This window comes from Alosa sapidissima, chromosome 6, assembly GCF_018492685.1.
Source record: "Alosa sapidissima isolate fAloSap1 chromosome 6, fAloSap1.pri, whole genome shotgun sequence".
NCBI lineage: Eukaryota > Metazoa > Chordata > Actinopteri > Clupeiformes > Clupeidae > Alosa > Alosa sapidissima.
Window position 1 is genome coordinate 22,794,540 of NC_055962.1, and position 13,929 is coordinate 22,808,468.

The 13,929-nt window shown below is 42.7% G+C and overlaps 1 protein-coding gene across 1 annotated transcript; it reads right to left on the reverse strand.

Annotated features, from left to right (window-relative positions):
- Positions 1-6,654: 6,654 nt before the first annotated feature.
- On the reverse strand, positions 6,655-12,994 carry LOC121711405 (SNW domain-containing protein 1-like). The gene is made up of 9 exons (XM_042094990.1): positions 12,890-12,994; positions 12,502-12,571; positions 12,269-12,334; positions 11,986-12,102; positions 10,690-10,831; positions 9,393-9,495; positions 8,743-8,860; positions 7,995-8,119; positions 6,655-7,183 (listed from the first exon to the last, which is right to left on the reverse strand). The coding sequence occupies exons 1-8, from the start codon at positions 12,931-12,933 to the stop codon at positions 8,108-8,110; spliced, it is 672 nt and encodes a 223-aa protein (XP_041950924.1). The 5' UTR covers positions 12,934-12,994; the 3' UTR covers positions 6,655-7,183; positions 7,995-8,107.
- Positions 12,995-13,929: the final 935 nt, after the last annotated feature.

The following is a 13,929-nucleotide window of genomic DNA, read 5'->3' on the forward strand; positions in this document are numbered from 1 at the left end:
CGTCACACAAGGGCGCGGTTTCGCGTGGAAAATTCAAGAGGAGGCTGGCTGCCTGTCATGAAATGAAGTCATCAGGAATAACCTGTAATAACCTCAACGTGGGTGTGGATTGCCACTCACCATTCCTGTCGTAGTTCCACAAGGCCTACCTGCCTTGCATTAGATTAGGCAATGCCTGGGAGCTGCTTATCATTTCCAAGGACAGTAAAAAAAATGACCTTGGGAAGAATGAATGACTAAGAACATGCAAGGCAAAGCCTATTGTTCCGCTCATAAAATATATAAAAATGATGACACATTTACTGTGTTAAATTCAGTAAGTACTGTGTTAGTACTGTGTTAAATTCAGTAAGTACTGTGTTAGTACTGTGTTAAATTCTCATGTTGCCACAATTTTTTTTCTTTAACCAGTAAGGCTGCTTAGACTGGCCAAGACTAGAGGCTCCTTTTCAATGGGAAAATACTTTTCACATGTCAGCTATTTATGTATTTTAGAAGTCAAATTAATTTGTATGAATTCTTAGACAGCTCCATAGGATACAAGCAAAAATGGAACACCAACCTCTAACATACCTATTATTTGTAGGTTTTTAGTATTCATCCACACTCAATTCTGTCTATCAAAACGTCAAGGACTAATTTGACAGCGAGAGTGTCTTGTAGAAATAACAGGTGGTACAGAAGAAAATGGCAGGACAATCCAAGACAACCAATTGTTACTCAAAAGCCTATTTTAAAACCACCACCAATGTGCTAGCAATGAATTAGTCCCCCAGTTCAAACACAGAGAAAACAAAATAAAGAAAAAAAATAGTAGGCCTAAACCAAGCTTTTTCATGGTTGTGTAGGAATGTGAACGATTGCCTTTTGAAGACAGAGAAGAAGACAACTCTATTTAGTTAGGCTACATTGGTTGCATAATTCATAAAAAAAATCCTGAATGATATTTGGATCTTCTCTTGTAAAAGAACAACGGTGGGGGCTTAAAACACCATCAAGCTATGTGGGCCCTCAGTGTCTTGCTGCTTTTACTGTTACCCACTAGGTGTAACTGTTGTGCCACAGCGACTATCGAAGGATATATCTGTCCCTAATCTGCAATTAATGATGTGGTCAAATTCCTCAAAAATGACCAAGAAAGCTATAATTTATGAACTATGAGGAACATTCACCATTTATTCTACAAATAAGCTACTCAAGGATGACTCAGGGTCCCTCAGTAGGCCTACTATTTTGTGTTGGCTACTGGATGTGAAAAGATTCAGGTAATCTTCCCATCATTGCAATCTCTTTTGGCGTAGGAGGTAGAACTAAGCTTTAATGAGATTGGGGTTGTTTAATGAGATGAGAATGTGGATCTAATGAGTCATGTTAGAACTTCAGTGGTAATCAGACCCCATGCATGATATCTTCGTATATAGCCTAGGAAGTATTATTACATAATGCTATATCATCCAGTTGTTCTGCTATGTCTGAGATTAAAGCCATTTTTTTATCACATTTTATCACCATTCTTAATATGAGCCATTCAATTCATAGGTCAAGTATAAAAACAGGTGTGCCAAATGTGTAACAACAAACTGGAACAAGAGCCCTTAAACATTGCAAATATTTTACTATATTTGAACTGAAGAATTAAAGCATTACACAAGAGTCAACAGAACATTAGCATTCAGCTTATTTGTCATAAAATAACCTGCACTATTATAATATAATATGTACCTTGGGCTATGCAATAGATGCCAGACTGGTCAAGATGTTAACACAACATTCCACAGATCAATCTCTTCTCCCATGCTCTTTGACATCTTATCAGGAGCCCAGAAGAAGCCATTACTGCTTGGCTCATTTATCAAGTTTGAATGACATGATCTTAATGGCAAATTATAAAAAGAGTACATAATACAAGCAGCCCAGATGTATGACTGTGTTCGTCACTAGGCAATCCATCAATTTGCAGGTTACAAATCACTTTCGTTAAGGTCCAAACAAGGAGATAAATGATTTTCATCTCAGTGTTCCTCTGCTTTGAAGAGGCCTATAGCTGCAAGGAAAATCTCAGATCTTGAGCAGAGATAGAGAGAAAACACACTCTATCAGTGCCTAATGTGACATGAATATCAATACCAATATCAATTTCAATTAAAGGTTAAAGGGACACCTTTTGTGCATATATCATGATGGCATTGCAATGATTGCAGTTTGCACTGAAATGTATACTTCCCTTTCAGTTGTGAAGTGATCAGTTGGTAAGAGGGACCAAAGTCCTTTGAGGCAAGTCCCTCCACTCGCCGGCCATATCGCAACACTTTTTGGGCACTTATTGGGCATCTATTTCGGCAGAAATGCACGTGTGCAAGGCTTAACAACACCAATCTTGCTCCAGCGGCGAGATCACAACACATGATTGGCACGATGTCTGCAAAACACACCACATGATTGGCTCAATGTATTCACAGCACAACACATGATTGGCTCAATGTATTCACAGCACAACACATGATTGGCTCAATGTATTCACATGTTGACGTTTTGCCACAGAAGGGGCGGGATATGTGTAGGCAACGGCCATATTGGCTTTACAAACTAACCCCATGCATTTCTATGGAGGATTTTTTGAGTGCTGTGTCTCCTCATTAGAAAGTCTCTGGAGGGACACATAAGAGGGACACAGAGGCACTAACTGAAAATGTGTTTAAACAGAGCTGATCAGGGTGGTGAACTCAGTGTTGGACACTTTTGGTCTGGAATCAACAAAATACTTTAATTGTACTCCACTCATAACTTTATTGCTTGTTTACTGTATTGACCGTGAATGGTTTCAGATAAAGACACAGCACAGCTCAGATGCTTACATTTCAGTTCTTTCAATACCGGAATGCACAGAACTTTTTCATACAGTTTTATATATTGCACGTGACACAAGATGTGTATAACGGTATATATGGGAAAAATAATAGTCTCACTGAATTGATGAAAACAACTCGCATGGTGGTTGGAAGTGAGGGAATGAAATGTCAATCTCATATTGCCAGTGGTTTTCCCGGCTCACTGATACAAACCTATCAGTCTTTGCTTTTGTTTGCTTGGTGAGGTTCCTATTGTGGCCCTGCACAATGTGCTCGCTGTTTGTGCCTGAAGCCACACAAAAGCTTGCATAAGAACCAATTTCCTTGGTCCGTCATGAATAAGAAAACTCATTTGTCCTCCACTGAGCACTTTCTAAAACCCTGACAAGACATGTGAGTATACTCATTATGTGTCTGTTTGCTTGGAAAAGAAAGAGGAAAAAAATACATTACATACACCTGAAGGACCACACATTGGGCAAAGTGCAAATACAAAGCACTGGACAAACAGGGAAGCCAATCCCATTTCTTACTTTCAAGAAAAAAAGAAAGAGAAATGTCCAGAACAAATTCTCTTATTACAGTCTGAGACTACTCGATATACTACTCCTAAGCAGAGCTGCAGTTTTTCTCATGGATGCATCACATAAGAGGTAAACTATTGAGTCTCGCAGGGCAAGGTGTTAATGCAACACACCTATTCCAATCAAAGTTCCCATGTTTTGTGAGCTTTGACTGTGAAGGCTACACAAATCCAGGCGAGCTCTTTTGTTTAGTCACCTCAGAAGAAAGGAGGTCCAGGCTCTTCTTTTGTTTAGTCACCTCAGAAGAAAGGAGGTCCAGGCTCTTCTGCATGACTTCTTACAATGAGCAGAAACAGTAGACTGTTACAGTAAAAAATATAGATTCTGAGTGACAGATGGACAGATAGCCACAAAACTGGATCTGCTCCCTTAAAGGCTTAGTATGTTACCCCTCTGCCCTGTCGTCGGACACTGCCGCCCCTACACTCACTGCCATCCAAACTATTTTCATTTGTAGTCTAACTCCCCGACGGTGGAACACTTACCAAGCACTACCACCAAAGCAGAGACATCCTATCTTCAAGAAGCTCTTGAAAAAAAAAACATTTTTACCAGAGTACCTCCCAGAGTACCTTCCCAGAGTTTCCCATAGTACACTTTCCCTTTCCCATTCCCATTGCTAAATGTGAACTGATAGTGTTTGGAGCATCCAGGCAATGAGTAGTTCCTATGCCCGGAAGTCTGGTTTGGAACATGTTCAAAAGGCAAGATATAATACAGTATATAGTGCCTTCATGCCACATTGGATATTCAAACAATTCTGACCTCTAACAGAGGAAAAAAGACTTGATCGCAAAGTTGGGTCAGATTTTTGCTCGGAGACAAGTCTTGTGCCCCAAGTTACCCGACTGGCAGGATACTCAAGATAGGACCCAAGCGCAAGACTCAATGCAGGCGGAATCTTCAGACAAACACATTTATTTGCTACGAACTTACAGTTACAAACTTACAGACAGACAGACAGACAGCCAGACAGGACTTCGCCAGGGTGAACAGAGAGACAATCTGACAAAGAACAGAGAAACAGGGGGGCAGAAATACACAGAATGACAGAGGACTGGACCAGACTAACAAGACAATAACGGGGACAGGTGTGAGCAGAAATGGAGAGAAACTGACGAGACAGGAAGTGCAGACCATATAAGGGAATGGGTGGAGACAAATACACATGACCAGACAGGTAAATACAGAGCACATGACAGAAAACAATACACAGAATGGCCACCAGGGTGGCACAAAGTCATCAGTCCAGGCCAGATCCTGACACCGACTTGTCGTCACTGTCATATTCTCCAACCACAGCTGCCTTCTTTGCAACAAGACAAGAGACTAATCTCACTCTCATTTCAAATAGACAAGGTATAATTTATTACTAAATTAAATACGGATAGAAACACTCGCCAGATACATTGTCCTTCTTACTCAACCATAGTAAGCAGTTCTAATAACGTTACACGTTTCCTATATTTGCTTTCTGAGCTGATCTCATGAACACACTTTTTTCGGAGATCGGGATTTTTAAAGTACTGCGAGTTTACGGCCGGCATGAAGGCACTATTAATTATTTCTCTAGACACCTCTGGGGAATTCATTAGGCCTGTGCACCTGCCACAGGTGCCACTGACGCCTAATTAATGTAATTTGGTACCACAGGGATGAGAGGATGACGACAATGATGACTGAACTCCCAGTCCAATTAATAATCTGGTACATAAATAAACAACTACCCAGTGTTCAGAAATGCCCCTCCATGAGAGGCTTTCAAAATGGGAAACTATAAAAGACTTGCCCTGTGATCCATTACCCACTCTTTCAGTAGATGCATAGTGCATTCTATAGCTTAATGAAGAACCACCATAGTTATTCACTATTTAGTGCATTACTGGGCTGCTATAGCCTGACGAGCCAGACCCACATTAAAATGTAGGGTCTGGGCACTCACCGTTCGCAGTGCTCAGTCCGAGGGGCGGGATAATCAGTTGTCTTTCAAATTCCCTCTGCACGCAATAGGACAGCGGCAGCGCTATGAGTCCCATGCGTTTCCCACCAGCGGAGCTACTTGGCTAGTTCAAACGTTTGCCAACTTAATAAAAGCTTAACTCGTGTCACACTGTTCACCAACAGCAACATCCATCTTATTTGTTTTCAAGTAGCAGGGAATTCAAGCCAAACCGTTGCAACTCTGCCATCAATCATTATGTTAAGCCCACCTAACGACTCTATACACGATTTCATTGGCCTGATTGAGTTTCAATTTCTGGAGCTCACAAGCCAACGGAGAGTTGCTAGACTAGCCCTGGCAGCCGCTAGGGGCGCGTCTAGATTTCTAGGCTAGGGCTGCTACTGAGATTGACTATAATATTTATTATATTTACTCAGATCGTAAATTTGTAGCAAAAAGAAATAGGGCTAGTTTTCAACTCATAAATTCAAGAGAAGATTTTCCAGGGGTTTTCATTGGTAATGCTTTATAGTGGATAGTACAGTCTACAAGAGGACATTTAATGCAAATTGAGCAAATTTTTGAAGGGAAATGATTAAATCTATTCCCTGTAATATGGAAACAGCTTTGTCTTCACTGTTGCTCGCTCATTACTGGCCATGCAAACACAATTCACTAACATGGTCAACAATAAGTGTGTAATTGCACTGGTCTTTGGAGCATGCATCTTTTAAAACTTCAATTAGGCAAACAATAGCTGGCTTGAGGCAACATTTTGGCACAACTGTGTTTCGACCCAAGCATACCAAGAAATCAGGCACAGTACTTTGTATTAATCTCATTATCTAGTTATAACTTCTAAAACATTGTCAAACATAGTCCAGTCTAAAAGGGATAAGTATACTTCACAAATCATTGAAAAGGGATAAGTATCACTTCACAAATCAACAGGTTTTGAAAGGAATGACCATTTCACGTCTGACAAGATCCTCTGGTCAATGTTATATTGCTATTGAGAAAAGATTGCTTCACAGTTGTGGCCTTTCCATGTACAAATTTATTGGGTGAGGGAAGGAGTTTCAGACATTCTATCAACACTTAAACAGAAACACATGGTTAATTGGGGGAATCCAAAAGAATATACCTACTGTTGAAAACAATATTAAAAGAACAGGCGACTGGCTGGGGCACCTGCACCGTACGCCGGCAACCCAGGTTCGATTCCCGCCCCGTGGTCCTTTCCGGATCCCACCCCGACTCTCTCTCCCACTCACTTCCTGTCATTCTCCACTATCCTATCTGATTAAAGGCATAGAAAGGCCAAAAAATATACTTAAAAAAAAAAAGAACAGGAATGATAAGATAGGGATGGGGGCTGTATATGTCTTACAAACAACTACAGAGCGTTTTGACTTAAAATACACATTTTACGATTCAGCTCAGTAGCCACGTGTGACAATGGAGCACGTGGAGCGAACAAAGATCTACTCCGAGGTAGCAGCACAAGAGGTCCTTGGTATTCCCTTGGGCGGGCTCAGATCGTATAACAACACACAAAGTAGAGATGCTATGGAGGTGTGGACATCTCTCCAGGGCGTTGGCTAGGCTGTGCTGCTCACTCCTTCCTGCGCTTCTTCTCGTGTTCGTAGTCCTTGGAGCGGCCGCTGGTGGAGGGCCTCTTGGAGCCACCGTGCTGCTTGGCCTCCTCCAAGAACCTGTCCAGACCGAAGAGATCCTCCTCAAACTGGACGGGTCCGTCCCGGCGAAGCCCGCTGTCTGCACCAGAGAACTCACGATCCGGCACAAACCTGGAGACAGAGACAGAGACAGACAGAAAGAGATGGATGTGTGATGTTAGACAAGATCATCTCACAAAGTGCTCCCACTTTACTTGCCGATACTGATATTTCTACCACAAAAATAATTATTAGGCTAGCATAAAAATGCAATGAATTGGAACACATTTTCTTTTTTTTCCAATAAGCCTATATATATATAATAAATAATAGTATCACATAAAATATGTAATATTCAGGCTATTTCAAACTGAAATGTCTCCACATTTCATTTCATTGTCACCTCATTTCATTTCAACAAATTATCAACAAGACTATTTTGTATTGCCTCCACATTATCTCTGGCCTGGAAATATCCAGACATTTTCACAAAGTGAATAAAGTCTGGCAGCTCTCGATTGGGAAACGTTTGCAACACTTGCATTGCGACGGGCACTAATGTAATTGAGTGGTATTATTGTTTCCAGCAGATACCCAAAATGCTGCTACACAAAAAATGTACAAGTGGCTGAGGCATCTTCTATGCTAACTTTGTCAGACTCCTCAGTCATGCTGGCTAACGCTCAACACTACTCCATGAGACAGATTTTTACCTTGACGAGAAATATTGTGACATTGTAGTATCGCGAGATGTCGTGGCACGAGATCTCATCACACCCCTATTTTTCATATTACCGTGGCACAAAAACATTGCATCCTGAGTGTGTGACTAAATTTTACATGGAACCCAACCAAAACAAACCAACAAGTTTCCCAAAAAATTAATTCCTAAAATGGGAAGGCCAAGCAAAAGAATAAGAGGAGAAGTAGGGGGTGTGCAAACCTGTTGTTCTTCATAAGGGTGTCCACATCGTCCCCATAGATGTCCTTGTCCGTGTTCTTGCTAGGCCTGTAGATGTTCTGGGCCATTGACCTGTCTCCCCTTAAGGGCTGGTCTTACACTGTGTACTGGTCATCATCACCAAAGCCACAGTCCAAAGAAAGAAAGGGTCAACACAGACAGACATTCAAAACAGTGGGCATCCCAAAATGGCACCATTACACAGGTTGACTTTGGTGCCAATGAAATTGTGTTTAAATAACATCAATACAATATATTTTTTTGTTTTGTTATATGTTTAACATATAAAAACAATCACAAGTCACAACCTAATACAAGATTTGTTGCAATGAATTAATCGGAAAGAGGCTATTGACTGTGTCTGCAAGTCTTTCATACATTCTCCAGCCTAATAAGTAGTTTGGACAACTGGACGTTGATTGCATGACACAAACAAAGGGGAAAGGTTGCAAAGAAACAAGGCAAACTGATATTGACCTGAAATTCAAGCTCACACACTAGGCATGAAACCAGACACTTGTATTTGTGTCTTAGGAACCATGATCTCATTTGGTCACGGTACACTAATGTCTGGGATGCTTACGTACACTATATGTTCAACATGACAACAAACCCAAGACAAACACCATCATACACCACTTCACAGTGAGCACATAAAGTTGAAGTGTCATGTGAGAGTGATAGTGGCAATCAGACACAAGGTGCGGCAGGCTGCAATAGAGTGCATTACCTTGCTTTGGTTGAAGAGCCGCTGGTCATACTGGGCCATACTGGAGGTGCGCGGGTTGGGCTGGCCCAGAGCTATGAGCTCACTGATGTCTCGGTCCTGGTCCCTCTGCAGCTTGGACCTGTTCAGAGGAAAACAGTCAAAGAGTGTTCAAGACGATGGGAAGGATAGGGCAAACACTGTCTCAAGAACCGTACTCAGGGTAATGGTTCTCTAGTCGCAACACATTAGTCCTATTCTGAAACGGTGTGTGTGTGTGTGTGTGTGTGTGGCAAGATATGGTCATTTTCAGAGGATTATCTGACTGTTGCATTTTTTAAAACTAGAGCTTGCTGCATACATTATTAACAACTACCACTCCCATGGGGTTAAAGTGCAAGTCTGGCAGCTCCCAGACTGAAAGTGACGAGACCTGAATGGCAGAACAGGGAGGTTCTCAAATTTACATTAACCCCCCAACATCGCTCAAAACGAATCCATTTAATACAGTTCAGAGAGCAAATGTGATCACGTCCTGGTTAGGGGATTCTGGGGACATATTCTTTCTTTTAACCCCTGGCTGATGATTTGTGCCCTGGAGGCTCCGACTGGAGTGGGGCTCAGGGGGGCCAGGCATGAATGATTGAGTGGGTGGGTTTAAAAATGCATGTTACCTCTTATCGGGCGCGGCCCGGGAGATGTTCCTGTCGTGCTGCCGCTCTTTCCTCCTGTCGTGGCGGATCTCGTCATGCTTCCTGGTCTCGCCGTCTTCGCCACCTGCCGGGCGTCAGTGGGACAGGAGGAGGGAGGAAGGAGCAGGTGGACGAATGAGAGAGAAAGAGAGAGAGAAGGTCCAACAGAATGTACACAGGGATGGACAGACAGATAGACAAAGTGTGAACAGGGCCAACAGATGAAGGTACACACAGACACAAAAAAAGAGAGAAAGAGTGAGAAAGGAGTGTGAACAGGGCCAACACCACAAACAAAAGTATAGCCTTATCACCCTACAAACTGTAGCAACAAACTCATTAGCCATGTTTACATGGACACTTTTAATCCGATTAGAAACGGAATAACGACTCAATCGGAATTCTCATATAAATACCTCAATCTGAATAAAAATGCCTGATCCGATCAGAATTTTAATCAGAATGAAAGTGGTGGTGTAGTCCATGGAGTATAAGTATATATACTCTTTTGATCCCATGAGGGAAATTTGGTCTCTGCATTTAACCCAATCCGTAAATTAGTGAAACACACTCAGCACACAGTGTGGTGAAGCACACATTAATCCCGGCGCAGTGAGCTGCCTGCAACAACAGCGGCGCTCGGGGAGCAGTGAGGGGTTAGGTGCCTTGCTCAAGGGCACTTCAGCCGTGCCTACTGGTCGGGGTTCAAACCAGCAACCCTCCGGTTACAAGTCCGAAGCGCTAACCAGTAGGCCACGGCTGCCCCATTGAGTCCATACGGTAAATCAGATTGCTTGCTGTATCTTCAAGGAAAAGTAGGCAACAATGGTTATTCCGATCAAAGATTCTATAGCACTCGAGAGTACCTGATCGGAATAGAACGCACCCGCAACGACAGGACAGATTTTTCATTTTCAATCAATAGTTTAATCAAAATAACAAAAAAAAAAACTGTCCATGTAAACGTAGCTAGTGTCACAATCAAAGCACATCTCTGTTTTTCTAATGCAAATGAACTTAACTGATTTAGCCATCCTCTTAACCTCGCACAGAGATACAGTACATGTGTGACTATGGTGGAACTCCCTGACCACTGGTACAACGTGTGCACTGGACTCTCAAGTGTCTGTTCAGTTAAGTAAACCCTTGCACTCCCTCACCCCTCAGTGGTCAGTGGAGAACATATCTGTTTGTTTGTTTTGCTTGCATGAGCGCGCGGTGTCGACAGGAGGTCAGGCTGTGGTGTGACCAGGGAAGCAGCGGCGCAGCAGTCGTGTACCTTTGTCTCCGTGACTCTTGATCCCAGCCCTGCGGTCGCGAGCCATCTGAGCCAACTCGCGCAGCTTCTCCTCTTTCTTCTCCTTCTCCTTCTGCGCCATCTTCTTCTCCACCTGGGCACGCATCTCCACCGCCTCTCTGGCCTGAAGGGGAAAACATCATTGTTTAAGAAAGATAAAACTTACATTTCATATGGCCTCTCCTGTAATCATTTAACTGCAACTGCTCATACTTGGTGAAATAGTATCCACTTGATGTTAAATGGACAAGCACTTTAGTGTTGGAATTCCATAATGGTTCATTCAAACAGAGGCACTTGCTTTCAGACAATTAATAGCAATTCTTAGGTAAAGACTCCTGCAGTGATGCTGCATTTCAGAGTAATACTACACTCTCAACACCTGTAGCCTACTAACCCATGTAGGCCCTACTGAGTTATTTGGTCACATTTTACATTGCAGTCAATTCAGTTTAATAGCTACACGTCCTAATACATGTAAATGCACAGTCATTGAGTAACGATTACGTTTTCATGCACACCATATTCCGATTAAGGATCCTATTCTACTTATGCCAATATTCAGAATAAGAGGTTTCCATGTGTAACAGAAACGGAATATTCCCGTTTACATGTCAATCAGTGCGTCATGACAACGGAATATTCCCGTTTACATGTCAATCAGTGCGTCATGGCATCTCCATGGGCTCCGTCCCTGAATTTCATTCATGACTGCAAAATAGGTGTATTTGGCCAGAATAGAGCCGCTATTGTTTTGCCTTTTAACCGTATAATAGGCTGCTTTGAGTTTTTTTTTCACCAATTCTTCATCTGTCAGTAGTGAGCGCAAAACCTGCGTCTCTTTGAGCATTACGATGCTCCCACCCATCGTCCATCCTGACATTAAAACTTTCAGTTTTATTACATAAATTGACATCGTCTTCACTCTAGAAGTGCAAACTTTTGCCTTTATATGAGATTAATCAGGTAATGACAGCTGAAATAAGGCGTTTACATGAGTCATGCGCAATCTGAATTATTATTCCGAATAAAACAGGAATAAGGTGTGCATGGAAATGTAGTCAATCATTAACATGTTGATAGTTATATGTTATATATAAATAGCAGGGGATTAATGTACCATTACACACAGATATTCAGGTCTAGTTCAGTTCTGGGACATTTAATAGTGTGATTTTCATATAACAAGGTCATAATGCCAATAGTAGAGACTAGAGTGCCACTGATTCTATTCACAACATAAACTTTTTCATAGATAAAAATCACTGCTCTGCTTACTTTTCTGTCTGCTATGTACAAAGCCTCTGCCAGCTTAGCAAAGTTCTCATTGATGTGAACCGTCTGCAGGCCTCTTCCATCTGCAGCCAAGCGCTTGTCCAGCGGGATCGTGTAACCCTGAGAGAGAGGAGTATGCCATGCCAATGTTAACCTCAGCTGTCAATACAGCACATCTGTGGCCTTCTAAATTATTAATGAAGATTCTTATTCTGGGAGTGAGAGGCCAGAGAGAGAGAGAGAGAGAGAGAGAGAGAGAGAGAGAGAGAGAGAGAGTCCAACAAACCTTTGCATTCTTCCAGTTGGAGATACATGGAGGTATCTTCCACTCCTGCTGCTCCTTCATGGTCATCTGGGAGGGATGGAGAGAGAGAGAGAGAGAGCAAGAAATGGAGAGAAAGAGTGAGCGAGTAAATGTAACGACATATTGTGCACCTAGCGTTTGTCTCCATTAAGAAGCTATGTGTAGCCTTCCCCAGGGGTATCGCCATATGAAACACATGAATAGGCCGACTTTACCTTCCTGCTGGGGGAGTGCATGACTGGAGCAGGGGGGGATGGGGGTCCACGAGGAATCTTCTTGTTGATCCTGCACAGAGAGAATATTCAACCATTAACCACTTGAGATGCATCACCAAGGAACACTTCATGCAAACACAGAGGGGTTTTTTTAGATGACAATTTTAAGAATTCGGGTGTAAACAAAGCCTAGTTAAGGCATCCACCAAGAAAAAAGTGCATTACTCAGTGGACAATTACATTGCTCTATGTCTTTAAAGATGAATTTCTATGTTACCAAACACATCTTAGGTGCTACATTATATAATAAAGAAAATTAGCTGGAGGTCTTAGTTTTAGAGCATAGAAGTCAAGAATGGGAAATCTTGAGAGATAGAGCAGGCCTTACTTGAAGTGTGGAGGCTCCATGGGATCCTTCTGCATCTCCACCATGCGAATGACTTGCTGCTTGGCTCCCGAGTTGAATGCCACTCCCTGCTGTGAAGGCGTGTACCTGAATAGAAACACAGTAGTATTTTCAATGTGATTACTGCACAATAGTAGCCTAAATCTAGACGCACCCTAGCGGCAGCAAATTACATTTGCTTCCAGGGCTAGTCTAGCAACTCTCTGTTGGCTTGTGAGCTCGAAAAATTCAACTTCTATCAGGCCAATCAAATCGTGTATAGAGTCGTTAGGCGGGCTTAACATAATGATTGATGGCAGTTGCAACGGTTTGGCTTGAATTCCCTGCTACTTGAAAACAAAGAAGATGGATGTTGCTGTTGGCCAACAGTGTGACACGAGTTAAGCTTGTTTTAAGTTGGCAAAAGTTTGAACTAGCCAACTAGCTCCGCTGGTGGGAAAACGCATGGGACTCAGCGCTGTCCTATTGCGTGCAGAGGGAATTTGAAAGACAACCGATTATCCCGCCCCTCGGACTGAGCACTGCGAACGGTGAGTGCCCAGACCCTACATTTTAATGTGGGTCTGGCTCGTCAGGCTAGCACAATAGTGCATCTAAAATAAACAGTGCACATCTAAACATACCAGAGCTAGCGAGCGGAGCGGATGGAATTTTGTTGGAGCGTGGAGCGCTTTTTTATTCAGAGGCCGGAGCGGCCGCTCAGGGATTAAAGTGAAAAAAAATCATTTGACTGAACTTTTTTCAGGCTATAAGTCATATGTTGTTCATATTTGGGCAGCCGTGGCCCACTGGTTAGCACTCTGGACTTGTAACCGGAGGGTTGCCGGTTCGAGCCCCGACCAGTGGGCCGCGGCTGAAGTGCCCTTGAGCAAGGCACCTAACCCCTCACTGCTCCCCGAGCGCCGCCGTTGAAGCAGGCAGCTCACTGCGCCGGGATTAGTGGACTCACTGTGTTCACTGTGTGCTTCACTAATTCACAGATTGGGTTAAATGCAGAGACCAAATTTCCCTCATGGGATCAA